This window comes from Epinephelus fuscoguttatus, linkage group LG4 (genome assembly GCF_011397635.1).
Source record: "Epinephelus fuscoguttatus linkage group LG4, E.fuscoguttatus.final_Chr_v1".
Lineage (NCBI taxonomy): Eukaryota > Metazoa > Chordata > Actinopteri > Perciformes > Serranidae > Epinephelus > Epinephelus fuscoguttatus.
In genome coordinates this window covers 16,389,736-16,413,181 of record NC_064755.1, presented here as the reverse complement: position 1 = coordinate 16,413,181, position 23,446 = coordinate 16,389,736, and the positions used below count along the sequence as shown (strand labels likewise).

At 40.9% G+C, this 23,446-nt stretch overlaps 1 protein-coding gene across 1 annotated transcript in view; it reads left to right on the top strand.

The window, feature by feature from the left end:
• Nucleotides 1-22,004, top strand: part of LOC125886973 (neural-cadherin-like) — a 100,949-nt gene extending 78,945 nt beyond the window's left edge. The window contains exons 24-33 of the mRNA XM_049573396.1: nucleotides 1,470-1,597; nucleotides 1,741-1,868; nucleotides 4,461-4,584; nucleotides 8,084-8,267; nucleotides 8,552-8,718; nucleotides 11,143-11,407; nucleotides 12,027-12,210; nucleotides 14,007-14,254; nucleotides 20,308-20,462; nucleotides 21,134-22,004. Coding sequence (XP_049429353.1) covers nucleotides 1,470-1,597; nucleotides 1,741-1,868; nucleotides 4,461-4,584; nucleotides 8,084-8,267; nucleotides 8,552-8,718; nucleotides 11,143-11,407; nucleotides 12,027-12,210; nucleotides 14,007-14,254; nucleotides 20,308-20,462; nucleotides 21,134-21,700 — 2,150 coding nt within the window. The 3' untranslated portion in view covers nucleotides 21,701-22,004. The remainder of the gene's footprint in view (nucleotides 1-1,469; nucleotides 1,598-1,740; nucleotides 1,869-4,460; nucleotides 4,585-8,083; nucleotides 8,268-8,551; nucleotides 8,719-11,142; nucleotides 11,408-12,026; nucleotides 12,211-14,006; nucleotides 14,255-20,307; nucleotides 20,463-21,133) is intronic.
• Nucleotides 22,005-23,446: the final 1,442 nt, after the last annotated feature.

The window sequence follows — 23,446 nt, the reverse complement described above, 5'->3', positions numbered from 1 at the left end:
ATGAGTGATTATAAAATGTGATAGCAACCAGTCTAAATCATCTTTTTGTGCTGTGCTGCAGGCAGCTATGACGGGGTAAATGCTCAGTCTCTCTTGCATAAACACAGGCACACACTTATACATAGATATGCACAATCTCCAATTACCATTTTCTCTCTCCATAATTGATTTTGTTTTTACACCAGGGCGAACTGGGACGTGGGGTGGACTTCTCTCACATTGCCTCCTTTTAGTTTCTAAGGCATTTGCTAGGGAAGTTACACTTCTACCTCACTTCTCTTTTAAAAATCAAATCCATCTCTCATCACAAACTCACAGGAATTTTTATCCCTTGAAACTCCTCAGATCGCTGCTGACCTTGGTAAATTAGCTTTTAGTTTTTTCGCACTTATTAAATGGAGTAAGTTAGAAGAGGTATTTAAATTAGACAGATGTCGTTAGATCATTTCAAGTGTATGCTAGATAATATGGTTGTTTTACAATGCTCCTGTTTTGGTTGATTGACAAATATGATAGTTATTTACGGCAGATTTTGCTTTTGTTGTTTAACTTTTTCATCTTTTTACAGTTTTTTTATTGCTGTTTATAATTCTTGATAGACATTGCTGCTAGTTATTTGTTTTAATGGACTTTTTCATAATTTTATTGCAGTTGCTATCATATATTTGTGTCCTTCTAGCCTGTTGAATGTGAACTCAGGGCATTGCTGTTAAAGAGTTTAATGCTCAGTCAATTTTCCCAGAATAAACAATGGTTTGTTGATGAATTTAAAGGGTTGGTTTACCCAAATTACACACAAAATACATATTTTCTCATTTACGACTTGCGGTATCTACCCATGCAGATAGTCTTGTGTTGTGTTTTGAGATATCCGTCTCTCTGATTCCTGCCTCCACCCCAATATAATGAAGGTTAATTCAATTTCATTTGTGGGGCTCCAATCATTTTAAAAATGAGATTTGAAAAAAAAAAAAAAAAAAAAATCTAATTCCAGAAACAGTGTCATCAGTGCTGCATAATTCACAGAGCTGGCTGTGAACTTTAATTTGGATGAACCGACCCTTTAATTAATTCTTATTTCCTATTTCATGTTTAAGTGTGAGTGTTTTCCATTGCCTTGTTTCTGGTGAGCACATGGCTTCGGATTCACTGCTACAATCCAGCTGTCTTATACTGTCGTTCTCTCTTTTTAAGTTCGTACTGTGAGGTGAGATGCTTTCATACATCCCAAGGGTTTTTTGCCGTGCCTGTATGAACTAGTAATTTGCATCTTGCCTCTTTTTTCTTTATTTCAGATACATTTCATCACAGTTTTCTTGACCTTGCTTGTACATTTTGTCAGTGCGAGCAAGTTAAGCTGTTTTTCTATCCTACAAATCTCTAACAGCATTTTTGAGTGAAAAAGATTTGATTCAGGTATAATGATCTTGATTTACATAGGAGTAAATTCTTAACTTTGTTTTCCTCAGAGCTGATTGGTGGGACACCTAGTCTGAAAATTAACCATGGCTCTGGCACATTGGTCCTCCAGTTAACAAATAATATCGGGGTGACGGACAGACGCTGGCATCGCCTTGATGTGAGGAGCAACAGCAAAGTAAGAGACATGTCATTCTCTTTTTCTCCCTGACTCAGATTGAAATTCATGTTGTAATTATTAAAGAGCGCTTGGCTAAAATATACTCATACATCCACATGTACAGCAGCGATGACCTCTCTCCACTCTCACCCAATTTAAAGGAAGTGCGCTTCACTCTCGATCGATGTTCCACTGCGATTATCATGGAGACGGAAGGCGTGGACTCATGGGCAATGACAGAGGATCGCTCCTCCTGTGAAATCCGAGGGGTCACACCCAACAGGGACAAGTAAGATCAATGACTGGAACAAGTCTGACCAGCACTGCACAGTATAAATACCAAGCGCTCCTTCTGAATCCTAAAGTACTAAGGTCATGGGATAAAAAACGCATTGTATACATTATATTTTATAATAGATGCATGAACGTATAGGCAAGTAAATAAATGTGGCTACATGTTTATTTTGAAGAACCCTTGTGTTTATGGTTGTAGCCAACAATTAGGGTTTAGAAATTCTCCAGGGGTCCTTCTGGGGTTTTCCTGTGGTTGCAAACTATTAATCTTCTAAGGTTTTGTTCTCCTCACTGTTTTTATATCTAAAAGGATGCTTGGCCCAGAGGGACAGTGTCTTAGTGCCCCATGTCCCCACAGGGGTAAACAATCCTATATAGAGTGCAGCATTAGCAGTCACAGACGCAGCAGTTTGCAGAGTGGTAAAAGAGAAAAATGAGGAATAAAGTCAGTTTTTAAATATGGATGTGATAACAACACTGCATATAGTGTTTATGAAGGATATTCTGGCTTCACTGGATAGAGGCTATGTACATTCTACCCTATTAGACTAGTAGCATTTTAATGATCAGGGCTGCAACTAATCATTATTTTCTTTGTTGCTTAATCTGTTGATTATTTCTTGATCAACTGATTTGGTTTTTTTTTTGGTCTGTAAAATGTGTTTCCCACAGCCCAAAATGACATCCTTATAGGTCTTTTTTGGCTATTCATTCAATAGTTGACAAGTTATCAATTAATCGAATATGTTGACAGCTCTATTAATGATATTGATATTTAATTCTGTTTATAATGTGCTGGCATGCGAAACTTACTTGGTCACATGTGTAATACAGGTGTTGTGACACACAATTTACGTAACATCGCAGCCCAGTAATATTGATATAGGACTGAAAGATTAGATGAAGAAGTAGTAGTAGTCTTAGTTATCAGTAGAGGTGGTGCTACATAACTGAAACTAACATTTGAATCAAGATTTTCAATATTTACCACTTTATTTATTGTTTTTTTTTGATTATCTGCTAAATAGTTTAATGCATTGTATGTGAAAAAACTGACAAAAACAGTGTCCTTTCAATAGTTCCTATAGCCTAAGTTGGTGTTTTCAGGATACTTGTTTTGGCTGACTACTAGTCCAAACTTCAAGGAAATTCAGTCATATTTTATGAATTTAAAGGAATACCTCAACCAGAAAAATGACCATTTGTAAATCAGTTATGCCATTTTACCTTGAATTCATCAAGAAGGTTTCATTTATCCAGTCAAATGCTTGGTGCTTCCCAAACACATGCATTTTCACTAAAAAACCTTGGTATTAGAGTCTGGCCTTGACGAGAGCATAGTTTCACTTAAAGTTCAGTTTTAGTTTTTTTGCAAAATTGTTTTCAAAGTACCAAGCATACGACTGAATAAATAGAGATTGAGATTATACTGCACGAGTTGTGTGAGAGTTTGTAAACGGATGTTTTTATATGGTTTTGCTGTTAAACGTGGTCCTCAGTTAGTTAAAAAAATCAATGTGTTTACCGATTTCTGTGGAGGCATGCGAGAAAAACAAAATTTTACTCAGAAATTCAAGGTAACAAGACTTAACTAACTGAATTACAAATGGTCATTTTGTGCGTGAAGCACTCCTTTAAAAAGGCTCTTGTTCTCTCAACATAAAAAAGAGTTAAGCCCCTCCCTCTGGTATATTAAACAAACATGCATTGTCTTACACTTCATGTTCAGAAAACCGTGTCTAAAGAGGTGTTTATGTACAAGCTGCATGCAGTAATTTATTGAAATCAAATCAAATAGTGAAACAGACCATTTTAAGCTCACAGTGTTCAATTTTTGTCCTCTCTGGAGGGAAGAAACTGTTGATGAAATCCTCCCATATAATTCTTAAAATACCAATTAATCTTTCTGACTATGCTTCCGCACATAGTCACAGCTGAGTTTGTTTTCTCCCATCGTGGGCTCGGCCTGGCACTGTGCTCATTGTTTTGTTGTGTAATTAAGCTTCGAGTTTATGAAGTTAAACAATGTACATAAGGGCTTTACCACTGCTATTCATTTTAATAACTTGTAACAAAAAAACCTCACTGTGTTTGAGTTTCAACTTATTAGGTAGTACAAATAGTTATGTTGAACATTAAACAAAATATGTTAAACAGGGAATGAACTTGTTAACAAGCTGAAATTAGCATTAAAAACATTGAGTTTTATCTCATTTGTGCAGACAGTTTTGAAGATGCTAAGAGCTGCTGTGCTGAATCAGTTTGTGTTTTGACCGTTTCAGGCAAATGTAATTTACCTGTTGTGCATTTATTTTCACTATAAGGGGAAAAAAACAAGAAAAAGATGTCATATTTGTTGTCAGAGAGCTGTAACAGTGATGACAGCCTCAGCAGGAAAAGAATGAAACCATGAATTTTAACCTTGACAGCTCATATGGTGTGTGTGTTCCTTCTCTTCTGCCTGTGTTCTTGTTCCTTTATATTGAGAGTTGTGTTCTGAATTTTAACCTTGAGAACTTACATGGTGCTGTTCCCTCTTTCTTCTTCTCTGTTTGCTTTTTTATTGAGAGTTGCTTTTCTTTCCCAGGTATCTGAATGGAAGTCATGTACTGCAGCTCGGAGGGGTCAATGAGAACATTTCCTATGAATACCCACAGCTGCAGCACAAACACTATACTGGATGTATAAGAAACCTGCGTGTGGACAGCAAGGTACTGTGTGGAGCTGGCAGAGTTTAGTAAATACACATGGGGTCTGTTTATGAAGCCAGGTGTATATGAGTAGATTGCTGTATTGTATTGTTGTAATTATTCTTTACCTGTTTGGGTGGCAGGCCACACAGGTGCTGGAGGATCTGTGTTGTTTCTTTACTTTTGTATTGCAGAAATACTGTGTATACTTCAGCACAGCTATTTATATGAAAGGACTGTGGTGCAAGAAGCACTTAAATAGTTTACTTCAGTAAAAGCAGTAATACAACAACCTCAACACTAAAAGGAATAATTTGCCGATTTTCAACCATCTTTTTATCGCAACAATGTGGGTAGTGTGAATGAACCCAATCAATCAATAAATCAATTTGTTTCTCACATAAAATTAGACAAAATACAGTTCCAGTAAAATTCTGCTAGTTCCATCAACTTGTGCATCATAAACATACTGTAGTAGTGAATATAAGATTATGAAGCTGGGCAGAGTCTTGACTCACGATCCTTGTGGCCTGAGGGTAGAAGCTCTGCCTGAGCCTCTCAGTGCTGGCCTGGTTTAACCCGCACCTTCTTCCCCGACCTCAGCAGAAAGAAAAGGCAGTTATCCAGGTGGTTGGGATCTTTTATGATTCTCCTGGCCTTATTTTTGCAGTGCCCGGTGTAAACATCCTTTAGGCAGGGTGGAGCAGCACCTATAGTGTGCTCTACTATATTAACCACTGTTTGCAGGGCCTTGTGGTCTTGTTTGGTGCTGTTGTTATATCAGGCAGTGATGTTCCCAGTCCAGATGCTCTCGATATTGCAGAGTAGAAATTCCTCAATGTCTGAGGGGATACCTAGAATTTCCTCAAGGGTCTGAGGTGACACAGTCTCTGCCTTGCCTTTCCTACCACTGAGTCAGTATGCATCGCTCAGGGCAGGTCCTCAGTGACATGGACACTGAGGTACTCGAAGCTGTCCACCCTTTCAGCCAAGGATATTAAGGGGGCATAGTTCCTCTGCTGCTTCTTCCCAAAGTCCACTGTCATCTCTTTAGTTTTGCCCACGTGCAGGAGGAGATTGTTTCCTCGGTCCTCTGCTTCCTTCAGTGGTAAACTTCCCTCCATCTTACTAGCACCCAGATCTCTTTGCTCATCTCCAAGCTTTAGAGCCACTTTCGCTGGCTCTAGGGTTTTGCTCAAACTACAGATTGTACTTCCGTATTTTTGTACGGTCATTACTATGTCAATCTCGGGCCTAATTCCGATCAAACGGTAAAACTAGGCAGTGCTGATTAAATATGAACCAAGATTCTGTTACTGCATTGCCTATTTCTCACCTAAAATGTTTTCAGAAACATATTTAACTAAAGCTTTTCTTTAATTCAAGATATTGTTTGATATTGTTTCCTGTATCAAAACGGACAAGCTCCTATTATGTTCCCCACCAGTTTTCACTGGTCATATAGTGCCAGTTTCACAAGTATTTGCATCTTTCTATCACATAGATGGCCTAGTTTTATGAAAAGACCATCTTTTCAGCAGTAAAATGCTTCTTTAGAGAGCAGGTTTATTTTCTTTTCTTTTTTATTAAATTTATATATTTATTTGTGAGGTTTTTATATGATTCTGTAGCTTCCCGGTAATGTTCCTTATGTATTTAAATCCCAACATTCAAGTTCTGGTTGAAGCACATATGTCAAAATGCTGTTTTTCTGAGCCCACCTGAAAACATTTTTCCACATGACCTTACATGGTTTCTGGATAATGATGTTACTATTTTTACCCCCTCCCAGCCCATCTAATTTGCCACTTTGTGAGTGAGCCCAGCCTTTTTGAGAACTGTGTTATAGATCCACCAATTTAAATATATGCCTCTAACTCCCTAAATGGCACGGAAGCTAAGCAATGTACTGCTGTGTGCGCCACGTTAGTTCGGATTCACTAAAGTCACACAATAACACAACTAACCCATCAAGGCAGCGACAGACCAGAAACTCCTGTGTTCTGTGAGGTAAATGCCATTTTTGTCAAAGCAGTCTGGTGGCTTTGAAGAGGGTGATCTAACAGCTTCAGTGACCACTTAGAAAGAGCCGTCTGACAGCAAGGTAAAGCAATGAAAGCATTACGTTGGCTATGGATAACTACCTCATACAGCCAAATTTCCGTTTGAAAAAGCTGGACAAGAATGCAGATGAACCCATCCTTTAATCACAAGCTCTGCATCCAAAAGTGCTTAAAGGTGCTCTGAGGAGTTTTCTTCCAAACGAAAATTCTACTTACATTCATATCCATGTGTTCTTTCCAGCAGTCTCTTTCTTAACTGCAGTTTGTTGGTGCCTTGCTTTGTTTCTTGCTCCACCTGAATTGGTGGACACATGTAAAACCATTGGCAGGAATATGTTTTGTGTGCACATTCTCGTACATATGCATCCTTATGTGCGTGCCTAGACGAACAAAATAGACACCTTCTCATAGAAATATTGCTCTGTAGCGCCACTAATAGTCAGAAATTCCACTGGGTGCCTTTATGCAATGATACACATGTAATATCAACAAACTATACTGGAGTCTCAAAAGCAAGAATGCTCATTAAGCAGCAGAACAGCATCACTCAATATTAAGGTACTATGTATTACACTATTCGATTATTACAAGTGATGCATAAATTATAGATTAATATTGTTATGCGGATGGATGTTGTGGTGCTAAATTTAGCTTGTGTAATCTATAACAATACAAACTTTATAAGATGATCATAGTTTTGAATGTAAAATCTTAATTAAATAAATAAAAAGCAAGCAGTAACGATAGCTGTTAATACATGTAGTGGGCTGGAAATCACAATATCTGGGATATCGAGGAGTAGAGCATTAAATCCTCAAGATCATATACAACAAACAACTACTGTGCTGTGAGTCAGTGACACTACTCAACTGTTGCAACGTTCTGCACTATTATCCTCACACTGAAAGGCACTTTTGCTTTGTTGCTACAAGTGCAGTAGCCTCATTGTCATGCTGCTACAAACATGGCTGACTGCAGACAAAAGACACCATAACAACCGGCTGATTCCAGTTCCAGAACGCAATTTGTTTTTATTGACTACAACCTACGCTTCTATTGACATTATTTAGATTATTTATGTTTATAATACACTGTCATTATATCTATGCATGGTGTTCAGTACTTCTTTTTTTCCTATTTTCATGATCATATGCCATAGGTGTTCATAATGTGTATGGTAATCTAGGTTTTTTTAGCTTTCATCTCTTGTTCTTTGCGTTTCTGCTGCTGTGACTCTTAAATTTCCCTGTGCATGATCAATTAGATAAATCAAGATGATTTCATTGAACAATCAGCAATTAAAAGATACTTTTTTTTCTGTCCTTATCTTCAATCACACTACTATTCACTCAACAACTGTCGTTGCAAGGACAGATATCCACCCTTTCATTTTTTTCTCTCATCACTGAGTTTTTCTCCTATTAGCATTTTTCTTCTGTTCTTCTTCTCCCATTCAGCTATATGACCTTGGTTCCCCAGCTGAATCCACCAACACTGTGCCAGGCTGCTCTCTTATTGATGACCACTGCACCAACATGGAGCAACCGTCCTCCTGCAGCAAGAGGGGTCGCTGTCACAGCGAGTGGGGCTCCTTCAGCTGCCTGTGTGAACCGGGTTTTACGGGGCTGCAGTGTGATCAAGGTAAGCACATATATTTGCTTTTCAATCGACCATGAGGTTTTCAGGGAAAGAGCGGCGAGATCTCAGTAGGGTTTGGGATTTTAAGCCTCACAAAGTGTACAGTCCAAATGGGACATGTGGGAAATACCGTGTTCCAAAACGTCACTTTGCTGCAGTGGGAAGATAACCTCGCCTTGCATAAAGTGCTTTTGCAGAACAGCACGCCCTCGCTGTGATATCCTCTTGCATTTCCCACATGACAGCTGAATTAATTGAACAAGCCTTGTGTGTTTTTGATTGACAAGTGGCTCCAGAGTTCTCCTTTGACGGCCGGAGCCACGTTCAGTTCCAGCTCTTGTGGTCGCTGCCTGCGCGACAGACGAGGGTCCAGGTCGGGGTTCGGACACGTGCCGCCTCTGGTGTCATCCTCAGCCTGCTTTCCCAGGAGCAGAATGAATACCTACGTTTAGAGGTGAGTCACAGCTGGTCTCTACCCTCTACCTTGACAGCTCTGATTGTTTCGTCTGTGGGCCTTAAGATGATAATTAAAGCGCGGACAATGATGGCTGCAAATGCTTGTCAGACTGAGAGTGAGTAATATCAGGGTTGGAGACATATGGGTGGATACTGAGGGGGCTGGGTGATTGACATATGTATGTTCTCGACAAGGTCTTTTCAGTGAGTCTGAAGAATTCTGCTATTGAGAGGCTGCTATTTCAGAATTTAGGCCTCTTTTTATTCAAGGTTATTTCTGTGTTTCAAGCACAATTCAGTGTGACAAGAAAGGAACAGCGTGCACTGTAATTCAAGGGCAGAGTGCTCTCAAGTGAAGGTCAGATCCCGTGCTCTGAACCTGAGGGTTTTGACACAGCTTTGCTCTGAGTGGTGAACTCAAAGTCACGTCTGCATGCAAGCTGCTCGCTTTGCCACAACCATGGAGTGGTGCTCACACTGAGCGTTTTCTTCAGGAGGCAAGTCTCCCTCACTTTGCCAAACCTCCATAACAGCATTCCTCTCCTGCCTGACACATTTCCGAGTGGATATGAAGCCAGCGTTTTGTCGAGGCCTTTCAGTCTCATTGACTGACAGGCCGAGTGAAAACAGCACCTGGAAGTAAATGGCTCTGTTAGGACTGTCACTTTCGGCTAACTCTCAGGTCAGCTGTTTGCAGTGAACCTGTCTCGGTTATGGTATATTCCACACCACTAGTCTGTCTTTAAAAACATCTTGTCTTTGGGGTTGTTATTTGTTAGACAGCATTGTTTAAAGCATCGACCTCATCTCTTGTTCCTCTTTGGGTCTTTACACTTCATGAGGAAAAACAATGTCGTCCTCTTCCCTTGTTGCAGTCCCACAGTGACAGGAAGAGGAAAAGGCTGTAGCCTTTACTGTATGCTTGCTGTGAAGCCCTCTCTGTGAAGCCCTCTCTGGAGCTGAATTGGTGAGCTGTATAAAACATCTGATGTCTGTCTGTGGCAGCACGCTGAAGCATTTTCAGCATGGTTGTCTCAAAGCTCTTAGAAACACTTGAGCTCAAGCCTGGTGTGTTTGCCGACAACAAGCCCTAATTTAAAGGGCTGTCTCTCTCCCCTTTTTTTCTTAAGGGTAGATATGGGATAGAGTGCACACTGAATAAATAACCACACTTTCACACAAAGGTTACCGAGGGCTAGCCGGGTATAAACAACATGCAGCTCTCCAAGGAGTATGGTGTCTCTGTAAAGAAAGCATTCATCTAATGCAGTCTGTGAGGGAGTTTTTTGGGAGCGACTGGCATGCAGTGCTTTCTCAAAGACCAGTGACCCTTAAGAACAGTAAAACTCTAAAATCGTAGTTTCTCCTTTTCTTTTTTTTTTCTCTTTTTTTTATTAAATGTGATTTGAGTTTGAAACGTTCTATTCAGACTTGAGAAACACACTTGAACATTTTGTGCTTAATGGTGATTGCATAGATCTCTGGGGGCACTGCAGAAAGTTTATATAATCAGATTTTTTTCCTGAGTATTGATTGAGTCCTTTGTCCTTTGCTCATTTTTGTTGTGGACTTGAGGGCAGGATGAGGCAGTGGGGAGAGCATAGTCAGCTTTTACCGTGAGTGTGTGTGTCCTGTGGGGGAGACGCATTCGAGATGCCCATGCTGAGGGAGCAATAGTTAATGCAGGCCGGGCTGAATGTGAATTATCTTGCCCCACTGTTTCCAATTAAGCTTTGGACATGTACAAGCTGCAGTTATGGGAGCCCCTCATTGGTTGGGTCCATTGTGTTCGCTCATCCTTAACTGCTGAAGATAATTGTTGTTTCTTGTATACCTTCCCTTCGGGATCACTCCGGCTTCTGCCATGCAGCGATGTGTACGGCAGCTCTGCAGAGCATCATGGCTGCAAATATTGCTGAATAAATTCTCACCACTGAAATTTTCATGCCATTTTTTTCTGGCAGGTTCGCCACTTAGAGTCTGTTCTTGGTATGGTTTAATATCACAATTCTTGTCTGGCCCAACCTTTGCTGCCTTTTCTTTCACCACGGGAGCTGGCCTACTTCTTATGATGTTGTTATGCTCAAGATCTGTTTTTACCCATCAACACAGCACAATGTGGCAGGAGTCCAGGTCTGTCGGTTTGGAATTTGTGTCACCCCATTTTACATTTTTATTCACACAGCCATTACAAGCCTTGAAATCCTCACTACCACTATTTGTGTTAGTGAGGACGGATGACAAAACAGACCGGCTTGTTTTGCAGAAGTCTTCAATATCTAGGGGAAGAAATGTTGATGCCTTAAATCTGGAGCCCATCCATAACACATAAAAACAACTTTATTATTTCTTGCTACTTAGGTTTTCTTGTCTGTGTGACTGCCTGCATTTCAAATCAGCAAAGCTCCACTATGTGTCTCAGGTCATTCAGGGTCTGCTGGCTGTTTTCTACAACCTCGGAGATGGAGACTACAACCTGACCCTGCCCTACCATCACCTCAACAATGGGGAGTGGCATGAGGTGGAGCTGGATCGCTACGGCAGGGAGTTCACCCTGCGACTGGACGGAGGTGGAGGACGACGTGAAGTCACGGCCTCGCCTGGACGAAGTCAAGAGATCATCATTGACCCCTCTGCAGTGATGCTCGGGAACTCGTTTCCCTCGGGACACAACCGGAGCTTCCTCGGTAGATGGCTGCTCATGTGTTTTGATTTGATGAGACAGAATAAGTGTAAATTAAAGATAAACGAGTAAACAGATGAATTAATACTGAGTGAAAAAACCTCCTGATGAGGTAAATGAATCAACAGGTTTGCAAGCACATACTCGGAGGAGTGGACATCACAGTTAACGTGTTTAGCTGTTCAAATTAGCGAACACATGAATAATTCAGCGCTTATTTTTACCACCCACTGGTGCTTCTGCATTTCATAACCTGGCCCAAAGGTGTTTGATCCCTTAGTTTCAAGCAGATGAGCGAAAGTGAGTCAGTGGGACTGATCTGTATTTAAATGATGTGTTAGACCTCATACTTCCCACAGAGTGAGTAAACTACCAGCAGAGAAAATATCTTCCAAAAAAAAAAAAAGAAGTCCATGCTGACAGCTTAGCCTCGGGCTGTTTGTGTGTTTGCATGCGTGAGAAGGCGCACGTGCGTTGGTCAGCAGGTGTGCCAGCGCATGTGTGTCTGTGTGTTGAGTTTACACCCCCGCCGTGGTGTAAATGCATGTCCATAAAAGATTTTGCCCGAGGACTTTGTGTCTTTTCACATTGTAAACTTTTTTTTTTTTTTTTCACTCCACCAGGCTGTTTGCGAGATGTGAGGTTTAACGGGCGCTCCATCCCTCTGGGTCGGGAGCAGCCCTCAGAGGGGCTTCAGGTGGTCACTTCGCAGGGCGTCTCAGTCGGCTGCTCTTCAGAAGCCTGCAGGAAACATCACTGCTCCCCTCCCTTGGTCTGCGTGGACCTCTGGAGACATCACGAGTGCAGGTGCTGTAAATAAATACAGAATAAATAACCCAGCGTGTTAATGAGGTCTTACAGTATGCAGGCACGTTCTGCACACATTTGCACGCACACACCCAGAGACAAGGACTGCATACCACAGCCGTGCTTATAATAAAATTAGTAACGCAACACTCAGCCTGCAAATTGTATTAAGGAACAACACCAAGACCCACGTACTTGCACAGTATAGATTTACTACAGCAGATAGATAGAGGATTATAACCTTTTGAAAAGAAACTTTAAATGTTAAGTAACTTATACACAGTGTTAACAACTGATCACATTAGGTTGAATGCTATTTATTATCATTTGTTAGATATAAACAGGGTCTGGGAATCAGCTTTTGTGTACCAGTTACGTTTATGTACCAGTTTTCAAAGCAACATATGACTAAAAAAAGACGCAATTTGTCCCAGTATACAATATTTCAAGGCAAACAGCTCGGAAAATTATGACTCTAGGTTCATCCCAAAGACAGACAACCAAGTCACCATGATTAATAAATGACTATTATGATAATACTGATAATAATACTTCATTTTGCTTAATAATACTTTCATTTTGCTTAAAAATCTTTACAGGAAGAGCAGTAACCTAAAACAACCCAAAAACAACTTTAACAACAACAAATGATTTCATAGTTAGTCCTTTTTCCAGTTAAGTTTAATGAGGGGTTTGTAAGCTGTAATTTATGACTTTATTAATGTTTAATAAATCATTTATTAATGCTCTGCCTTTTTGATCACTTACAACACATTAATAAGAACAACTTTTGCGTTGCCAGATTGTGAAAAAATCCTTTGGGCTGCTTCTTCATCATGACATCAGACTTAGATCCATATATTAACAGTTAATTAACATTTACAACTATGTGCTCAATGGTTAATCCACTTATTAATGTCTTATTACATATGTGTTACTCACTTTTGCTGATGTTTTATTAGAAAGTGGTAAATCATGAGTATGTTATGCTTATGTACTGGAAATTATAATAGGCAACACTTAAGATATTCTTGCTAATGGCATTTAAATGATCTGTAAAACACTTGTAAACCCTTTATCAACCATACTAAAATCATTAGTGACAATGTATAAATCCACATGCACGTAGAGAAAAAAATCAAATGTACAGTAGTCAAAACAGATAATGTAGTACTCACTCGCAGATTGTGCATCTATGAGATCAGAGATTCCTGCAGCACACTTCACATCAAAGTGTCCACCAGATGGCAGCTTGGCTGAGTTCAGCACTGTTACACTGTGTGTCTAATAGTGTGTCGAGCTCAGAAAATAGTGTATAACAGCAGCGGCTGTCACAGTCTCGGCTGCCCCTTTAAACTCTGCAGGACCACCGAGTCTCCTGACTGTGATTTCAAGACTTCGAAACAGTGTGGGACTTTTCACTGCAGTTGGATATCCATATTCTGTGATTGCTGCACAGCCTTGGGTTACAAAGCACTGAGAGAAGCAGAGGGCAGGGGTGAATGATATTCAGGGGATGTTTTGTACAAATATACCGTGGGACTACTACTACTGCAAAGCCAATCTTAGCTTCTCAGTTTCTTTTCTCGTTTGGTTTTTCACGGTACAGTCCACACTCTGTAACCTTCAAAGAGCATATCTTTGAATCTGATATAAGAGGTGTAATTCCTGAGGGATTTATTTTTACACTGTCAGCTTAGGTGTCATAGCTCTGTAGAATTCAGTGCTCCTTTTATCTGACAGCCTCTCAAGTGTCTCTTGTCTTTGCTTTACGCTACTGTCTCTTCTCTTCACAGATGTCCTCCTGGCCACATGACCAAAGAGAGCTCCTTGGGCAAAGTGTGTGTTTACACACTGTGCGCCAGCCGGCCGTGCCGCCATGGCACCTGTGTGGCTCACTCTCCGTCCCGCTACTCTTGCCGCTGCAGCGAGGGCTACCGGGGACGCCACTGCGAGGTGTCGCTTGCCATGTTCCACGAGGACAGCAACAGCCTCAGCCTCAGCTCTATGTTCGCCATCAGCATCTGTGTCATGGCCTTTCTAGGTAGCTATGTCGACTATGTCCTCTTCTACCTGTGGTGACCCGACACTCATGTCATCATCTCCTCTCATGTTTTTTTTCATGTATTCTATATTTTTATGTCTGCCATTTTCTTTCTTTTTCATCTATAATACATTGATTTTCATCGTGTATTTTGTTTTTTCTCATCTTCATGGTATAATTCTTGAATTATGTTTGGTTTTTATCTGTAACATCCTCTGTTTTATTTGTTTTTCACCCCTGTTTGCTTCTGTAAAATCTACATACACATATCTTGTTGCTGTATTGATCTCTTGAGTTGTACCAGGATGTGATTTCTCTGTGGGAGGTTGGTGAAAACATGAAACAAAACTGAATGAGAACCAGGGAGGCAAACATTGTATGACTTAATTTGCGATTCACAGGGAAGCTGTAAAAGTCCCCGGAGAATCGGGGGAGTTTCTTTATGTGTTTTGCTATATTTCTCATCACTTCTGTGTCCCCCGTCTCTTCCAATGTTACGCTCTGACTTCAGAAGTCAATTTCCCTCTCAGCCTTACTTTTTATCTGTCCAACTTATTTTATATCCCACCATCCACTCATTTTATTCCCTTGATGTCTTTTTTTGCCTTTTCTTCCACATTTCTCTGTACATTTCTGCTTTCCCAGGCCCCCCTAAATGTGTCCATATTGTGCACTTTGGTGCCATGTGCACTGTTTGGAGCTGTAATCAGGCAACACTTGCGTCACGAAAAACTACAAAGTAGGGACAGCTTTTTATTGTCTCTGACTTTAATCAGTGTCATTCTTAGGTAACTCGAGGCTATGGGTTAGATATAGGTTACGGTCTGTCTCATTGTTACTACATGGACATACATGGGGCAAAATTCCTGTGCTCAGAAATCTGGCAGCAAGCGGCATGCAATAAAGAAAGAATAGTAAACAGGGTAATCTACAAAAACATTTTGTGCCAAAATACAAAATGCAAAAACATTCACATTCACAACAGCAAACAACATGTTTTGTCTCCTCTAAAAACTTTCAATTTGAAGAAACAATTTTGTGCATTGTGTATTTTAAAATGCAGGCTAGCTGGAGGATAATATGTACCAGCTTGCTATTTACATTCTGTGATTAAAAAACACCCACTACTAGCTGGCCACAGAGTACTATGTCTTCAAAATTAAATATGTGGTAATGTGGTTTTGAGGTCTGGTCAGACGTTTAATGTTTGTTGAGGTATTTGGGGGAAATAAAGGAAATTATTATTTATGACATGGCTTGTGACTAAATGTAAAACTAACCACAGTCTCACAACACATTCCCAGCTATAGCACAGCAGGCAGTCCGCACAACACAGAGTGAAGTGGAGGGGGTGTAAATGTGGCCTTTGATTGACAGATTGACAAGTGCACATTATAAATAACAAATGCTCTACCCAGTGAAAATATCAAAAGTAAAGCCTGGGTATGGCTGAGTAATAGGTATGTGTATGAAAACATCCGATTTTCCATGTGTTTATTAAATCAAGAAAATTAAAGAGCAAATTTATTTATTTACTTTTTTATTATTTATTTATTTATTTATTATTATTTTAGCTTTATACATTGTGTCGTGGCCAAAAAAAAGCTGGCATTAAACAATATAAACAGTGATAAATAAAAGAAAACAAAAACACCAGAGTAAGGTAGCTATATTAATATAAGGTTCAGTTCACAATATGTTATCATTGTGCAGAAAAATTAAAGTGCGAGGGTGTTAAAAAGGATTTTTTTTTAGGAAATATGTCAAAGTTAAAGCCGAATCGGCAATCCTTGGGTGTGGGAGTTTGAGGACCTTCACTTAAAACAGCCTCCCTTTGAAGACTTTGACTTACAGGATGATCTAAGGCTGCTTTCTGACATATTAGGGGTCATAAGTTCAGAAATGTATACCAGAGCCCGACGACTTACTGCTTTATAGGTGAGGAGTAGAATCTTAAAATCAATAAGTATAAGCTAAGGGGTTATGTGTTCTCAACATTGTGCCCGTCGAGCACATCGCTGCTGAATTATGAAGTTTTTAGTGATGTCTGAGTACATAGTGTTTTTTAGGTAAGAAGGTGAATTCATGGATGACCTCTTCCAGGTGTGTAGTACTTAAAATGTAAATTTGGATATATTTATTAGTTAAAGAAAGAATGTCTAAACTACTTTATTTTTCTTTGCACCAAATGTAATTCAATTTAGGGGTCTAAAAGTAGAGTAAGTAGTAGTAGTAAGACCAGCTGGGCTGTTCGATTTCTGGGGCAGGTACAATTGTTTATCTGTTTAAAAATATAACAAATAGATCTTTTTACATTACGTTGTCCAAGTGGAAGCATATACAAACTGAAAAAACAGAGAGACTAACATTGAACCCTGAGGAACGCCACAAATTGATAATAACACAAACAAATACAAATGTCAGTTGTAAGTGAAATAATGTGTTTTAATGGTAAGGCATGACTAAGGATGCAACTAACTACCTTTTTTTTTATTATTAATGATGAATCTTTAATTTATTCTCTCAATTAATCAATTGCAGTAATCTTCAAAATGCCAGTCAAAATGTTCCAGAGCCTTAGGTGACATCCTTTAAGTATTTGTTTGTTGTGGGTTTTTTCCAGATCACTCATCCCAAACATAAATATATGCCATTTACAATGTTGAAAAACTGATATGAAGCAGTGCATTTCCAATGTTTGCTTGTTAAATGACTGAAATGATTAATCAGTTGTCAAAGTAGTTGCTGATTAATTTTCTCTTGACGAACTAATCGATTAATCAGCTCATGTCTCAGCTCTAGACTCTATTGAGTTAAGTACTGAAGACACTGGCCCACTTGTGTTAACAGGCTGATAAAATTGCACAGATGATTGTGTCATAAGCTCTGGTAAGATCTAATAGGAGCAAGATTCAATATTTGCTGCCAGAAGGGCCTTTTTAAATGTATATGCATTGATATCTCTATAAGATGAACCGTCCCTTTAATTCATTTTTAAGGCTGAGCACAGGGACAAGCTAATTGTGTTAGTTTTGGGCATTATAGGAAAGGAAATGTAATTTTTTCTGGTCCTTACAAAGATAGAAGGACCTCCGTGTGTGTGAGTGGCTTGCATGTTGTTGCACTCACCACCCTCTGTAGGGCCACATTGCTGTTTATGAGTCTTTCTGTCAGAGACAGGCTTATAAAACGCTTGGGCGATTCAATACACTGTCCCTGCCTCTATAACTGACTCAACGTTCCCTCCAGGGCATGTGGCTAGTATTGGTACATCAGTTATTCTGACACTTGAGAGTGAAACACATAAAGCGGTCTTCAATATTTGATAATGAATTCAAAGATGATAAAGTATAGCCTTGGCGTTGTTCATGAAAATTCATGTGTTGCTTGCATGCTAACTAAAGAAAGGTGCAGTACATTTGAAGTGACTTGCCCGCTGTCGCCAGTGAGGCATTTATATTCAAGGCTCAAACTTTTCACCTCACCAAGAATCACTGTCTGTTTGGTAATGTAATTCAAATTGGAAAGAGCTGTCTTTGATGACTGTTATTACATTTTCACACTTGGAAAAAAGAAGTGAATAATATGAGCTAAACAATTCCTTCTGCAAAGCTGAAAGCAAAAAAAAAAAGTTTCACCTCATGATCAGCAGTGTTGAATATAAAAATAAGATTAATCCAGTGGTTTAATGAACAGCTGGTTATACAGTATGTAGTTGTTTAATGATGACCCTCATCACCACAGGAACCACTACCATAAATACACTCTCACACTCACTGCACTGAGCGAGACTGCTAGCTGGGTGCTAAATTAAAAGGGGACTCCTCTTCTGCCTCAGCGTGCATTAAAAGTTAAAATGATCATCCATTATTAAGTTTTACATAAGCCATCACAGACCGACCAAAATGTGAGTTGAGCGTGTGCTATCGACAGAGCCAGATGAGCTCAGGTCTGACCAAGCCTCAATAGTCCAGCATCAAATCTGACATTCTGGTGTTGGAGAAACGGAAGAAATTAGCTGCCCATATGGGCTCCGGATGCCAAGCAATCATGTAAAGTGCCTGTACTTTTCATCCCCTGAAAGATTTATAAATAAATTATTTTCTCATCTCTCATCTGTCTCATTTCCTTCTGCTCATTTCCTTCAGTTTTCTCTCCCCCCAACCCTCATCCTCCCATTGATGTTTCGTGTACCTCGCAGCTCATTTTTCTCCTCATTAACCTCAGACTGGAGCTGCACTGAAAGGGTTAAGTGTTTTGATCAAGCTTTGTTGTAGTTGTTTACTCGACACTCATTCATAATGCACAGTCCGGTCCAGGCTAACATCATAATACTCTGCTCATAGTAATGGTTAGAGGGCAGTGAGGCAGCAGCATTATGGATTGATGAATGACTGCGATGTTTGTTCTCCACCCTGAGTGATATTGATCTCACTGGAATGTTGCTGCACACACACGCACGCATGCACAACTGTGGGCAGCAGTGGCTGCAGGCACAGGGGCAACTAGTGTGTGTGTGTGTGTGTGTGTGTGTGTGTGTGTGTGTGTGAGAGAGTGTGAGTGGGTGTGTGTTTACCTGTGCCTAATTGTGTGTATGTGAAAGCCCCTACGTGCTGTGTATTGACCTCCCTCCCCATAGAGGCGTGTAGAATATTAGCTCAGGTGGTGTTTAGGGTTGAGGAGAGTGCAGGCCTGCAGGCAGCACCTTGGAGCAGGTAATTCTGGGGCTGAGACGGAGGGCTGGCGTCTGGTTGGCACCGGGCCTCATCGAGATTCTGATATTTTCCGCGAGGGCGCTCTGACCCAGCAGTGAAGGAGCCGGGTCAACTGATCAATACAGCTCACCCTCCACCCCATACTGAGGATGGCCATCTGAGGAGCAAGGGAGGGGAAGCTTACAATCTCACTTCTTCTTTAATAGAGCAGTGTAGACGACTGTAGCAGCCGAGGTGATGTTCCAGGCAGTGAATAAACAGAGATGATGATTTTTAATTGAGATAACTTTTTTTTTTTTGGAGCAGAGATTAGCTCTCAGGGAGTTGTTTTTCTGTCTTTGTTTATGAATACCTGCCTGTTAGTGTGACCCCAAAGAGCCGTTGGTGCATTCTTCTCTTTCAAGGCAATTACTTTAAAAATCCAGACTAATGTGATTACCTTGCATTTCTCAGAAGATTTCCAATTAAACTGATACTTAGCACGCACCATATAAACCATTCTAGTTGAAATGGATCCCATCTAGTGTGAGAGATAAAAGCCGAGGCCAGACGGAGGCCAGAGAGGGACTGGAAAACAGGAACCGTGAGAGACTTAATGAGTGGGGAAGAGGAAAGACCGAGGGAAACTCTGATACAGAGAGACAAATAAAGGAATGGGGGAGATAAAAAAAGAGAGTGTGAACTAGTAAAAAACAGATAGCGCGGAGGGGAGGAAGAGAAAGAGGGATGGCAGATGGGAGAAAAATATTGGTTGAGATTAATGGACTTTAAAGGTCAGTCCAGCATGTTGTATAATTCAGCACACAATAGCTGTGATTGATGTGCGTGCTTTAGGACCTTTTCTGCACGGCTTCTGCAGCATTCCTCTCCACGTTCAGCACAGCCACCGAGGCTTTGAGTTTTAAGCTGGGAGGAGTACAAATTCAGTTAATAGGTTTCCAAGGAACTGCAGTCTTTGATAAGACAGGAAACAGAGATGCAACATCAATGGGAGTGGGTGGAAAGGTGGTGCCTCTGCTTCAATGTATGTTCCATTAGTATGTCTTGACTGTACAGTCAGTGCAGCTAATAGGTCTTACAGGGCGAATTAATGTGATGGAAAATCCATTTAGTCTGCATTACCTATTTATTTAGAAGCATGTAGGGTGTTATTTTACATTTGATGGAAAAATATTCACATATGCCAGTGCCAAGTATTGCCAGTGTTTGTATCATCACTTTCTGCTCACGTTGTCAATTTCATTTACACCCAAAGATGTGTTTTTCTGCTCAGCATCCCCTTTTAATTATGCCTGTGTGTGCTCCGGCTGCGTTAACCTGCTCTCTGGCACCCCTCAGTGTTGATGCTGGGCCTGTTCCTCTACTCCTGCTGGAGGAGACACAAGGGCCTGAAGGAGGGCGTGTACCATGTGTCCGCGCACCACGGCGAGTGGGAGGACATCCGAGAAAATGTGCTCAACTACGACGAGGAGGGCGGAGGGGAGCAGGACCAGGTAAACACATAGGCACGCTGGTATTTACAAGACAGCCTGGGAGAGTAAACACAGCACTAAACACACACACACACACACTGCACTGCTTTAAGTTCTCATTTCCATTTTGATGTATTTCAAATGCCATCATACTATATTTCAGGGCAGTTTTAAAAGGATGCAAGAATACAAATCAGAGAGGACAGAAGCTAAACTAGCAAACAGGGACATGTATTAGGGACTGGTGTTTGTTGGTGCCCTGAATTGAAAACCAAATATCAGCTCCCTGGAGATCTGGGAATGCGAGTCAATTAGCTGAAATTAAGCAAGTAGACACCAATAGCTGTTAATGCCTTTGTTTTAATAGTGCTGGTAATAGCAGTTTTCACCCACTCTGCAATCAGATAATTAATTACTTGCCTAATCAATGGTGCTGTTGATGCCAACATCTCTTCCTACATGGTGGATCTTCGTCTTAGACTGAGGAGCAGGTTCATTTGCACACAGAGGCATTAACTTAGTTACACTGTTCTGAGCACAGATTGGTGTCATGTGGCAATGTTGTTTTTCCATTATCTCGTAAATTCCAAAAAAAAAAAAAAAAAAAGATTACACAGGGGAAAATAAATGTCTCTTTTTCCTTTCTTCTGTCCTTCCTTCAATCCCTGCTTCTCTCTCTGCTGGTCTCTCAGAATGCCTTTAACATGGTGGAGCTGCAGCGTTCCCTCCAGCCCAGCCCGGCACAGTCCCTGCGGTACAGCTACCCACAAAGCATCATCTCCTACCCGCAGACCAAGCTTCCCCAGGACAACAACAAGAAAGGGGTGTCTAATGGGAATGGCAACGCAGCTATAGCCCTGCGTCTGGCCATCCCCCCGTCAGAAACAGAAACCCTGCCGTCCCCTCTGACCTTCCGCCGCTCCCAGAAAACCCTCTCCTTCTCCAGCCAGGACTTGGCCCGCTACCTGTGTGAGGTCATCAGGGACATGGAGCACCCGGGGGAGCTCGGCACCATGACCACACCGCGCCGTCCCTCCGGGAAGGAGCGCGGCCTGGCGGCGGTGCGCTCCCTCAGCTCCCTCAGTGCATCTCAGGGTTCAGAGGTCAGGCTTCAGGCGGCTCAGAGCACCCGGCTGGACAGGTTCAAAACCCTCCGAGCCGTGGTAAGCGATTTGAGAGGAGACTCGAAAACTCCAGAGGGCCAGAAAGACAAACTGAAGGAGAGCAGAGGGCAGCTGAACTGTGAGAAGAGCGGGTGAGGCTGCACTCGGAGAAACAGAACTGAAGGTTGCAGAAAAAGCAACACTAATCAGAAGGCGTTGGTGGAATTCCAAAGGGAGATAATTAAATGTGAAATACTCTGAGGCTGGGAGGTTGCCCAGGGTCTATGTGAAGTCTGCTATAAATGTACTGTATTGATGAAACTTTGAACATTTAAGTTCTTTGATATAAAAGATGTTTACCAATGAATGATCAGATGTGATGTATTGTTTACTTGGCATTGCACTGTACAGTATTTACTCCACAGAAAGCACTTTTCGGAAGCGCCCTGTGTCAAAGCTATTCATGTCATCAAACTCATAACGAGTAATGTCTGCGAGTAAAACGGCAAATGAGTTTCCTGTGAGAGAGCTGGAATCTTGTTGCCGTTAATGACTCATGAAATCGTTTATGTGACAAAAATGATTTGGTTTCATTTGTATTATCTTATTCCTTTTAAATAAATAATTATCTTTGATAATATTTCGAGCTTGATCTTGTTCAAACACCAGTTCACATTAGCGATCGTCCAATCTCTCGTTTTTGAAGTTCCAGCCAACTTTTATCATCAAATGTTGATCAGGCTGTTTTTTTTCTCGTTTTTTCTCCTTGTGAAAAAGCTCAGTAGACACAAAGCAGAGTAAGATGTCTGTCTTATTACCTACACATGAATAATCCCTCTATGTATCTGCCTTCCTTTATTCCTGCTGATTAGGACGACTAGAAATAGAACGGAACAGTTCTTCTCGTCTTGCCAACTATTACCAGCAACAAGAGCCTCTGATGAGCAGAGCAAAGTCAATTTCAAGATGAATCATTCATGTCCAGAGCCTGTAGCCCTCTGACCTGAGCTTCTGGGAGTGTGAACTCTAAAGCATGGGGGTCCCAGCAGGTTGCCCTACACCATACTTAATTAGCCGGCATTACTGGAGTTAAACAGCTGTGACACTGGAGCGAGCCGCTGGGGAAGCACTCAGAGCTGCTGATGGCCTTGATGTCTGTATCTGGTCCATCCACACACCTACATAATGCATCATAATAGATATGCAAGCAACGGAGATGGTTTCAACTCCCTGTAGGTTTTTAAGGAGCTTCACATTATCCATTTTGTATTCATGAGTCTACATTTGAAGAGCCGGATCTCGCTGTGTGAGCTCAAAGATCATTACATACATACCATATCTGTTTCTCTATATGGTTATTAATATTGGTACTAAATTATCTATGTTTGATTCAGCCTTGTTCAATCATTGGCTCTGAGATAAATGTGTTGCATGAAGGCACACTGCCACCTATTGGCGTGCAGCTGGCACTACATTTGATCCAAACTGGAGCTCATTACTTCAAATTTACAGTTTCTCTCTGCAGCACACAGAGGTGGGATTTCCCAATGCGGGATCTAAGGATCCTTGAACAAGTTCATGGTTGTTTCCGGCATCATGAATTACAATCTAGCTCTGATGCTATTACATTTATTAAAAGATGCCCAAGTGCTGTATGCATGATGAGCGTAAATTTGAAATTCAAATTTTACTTACTGCAGTATTTCCATCTACAGTGTAAACAGTTACATAATGGTGTCTGAATTTAAATTAAAAACTAAACTGTAAATGGGGCTCGGTGCTGCAATGCATGTCTGTTTCCAGATGTTTGGATTAATGCTGAGATTCAAGACCCTGAACCTGTCACTGCTCAGTAGCCAGCAGATCAGAATGTGGGTACACTGGGCAGCTTCCAGGTGTGAC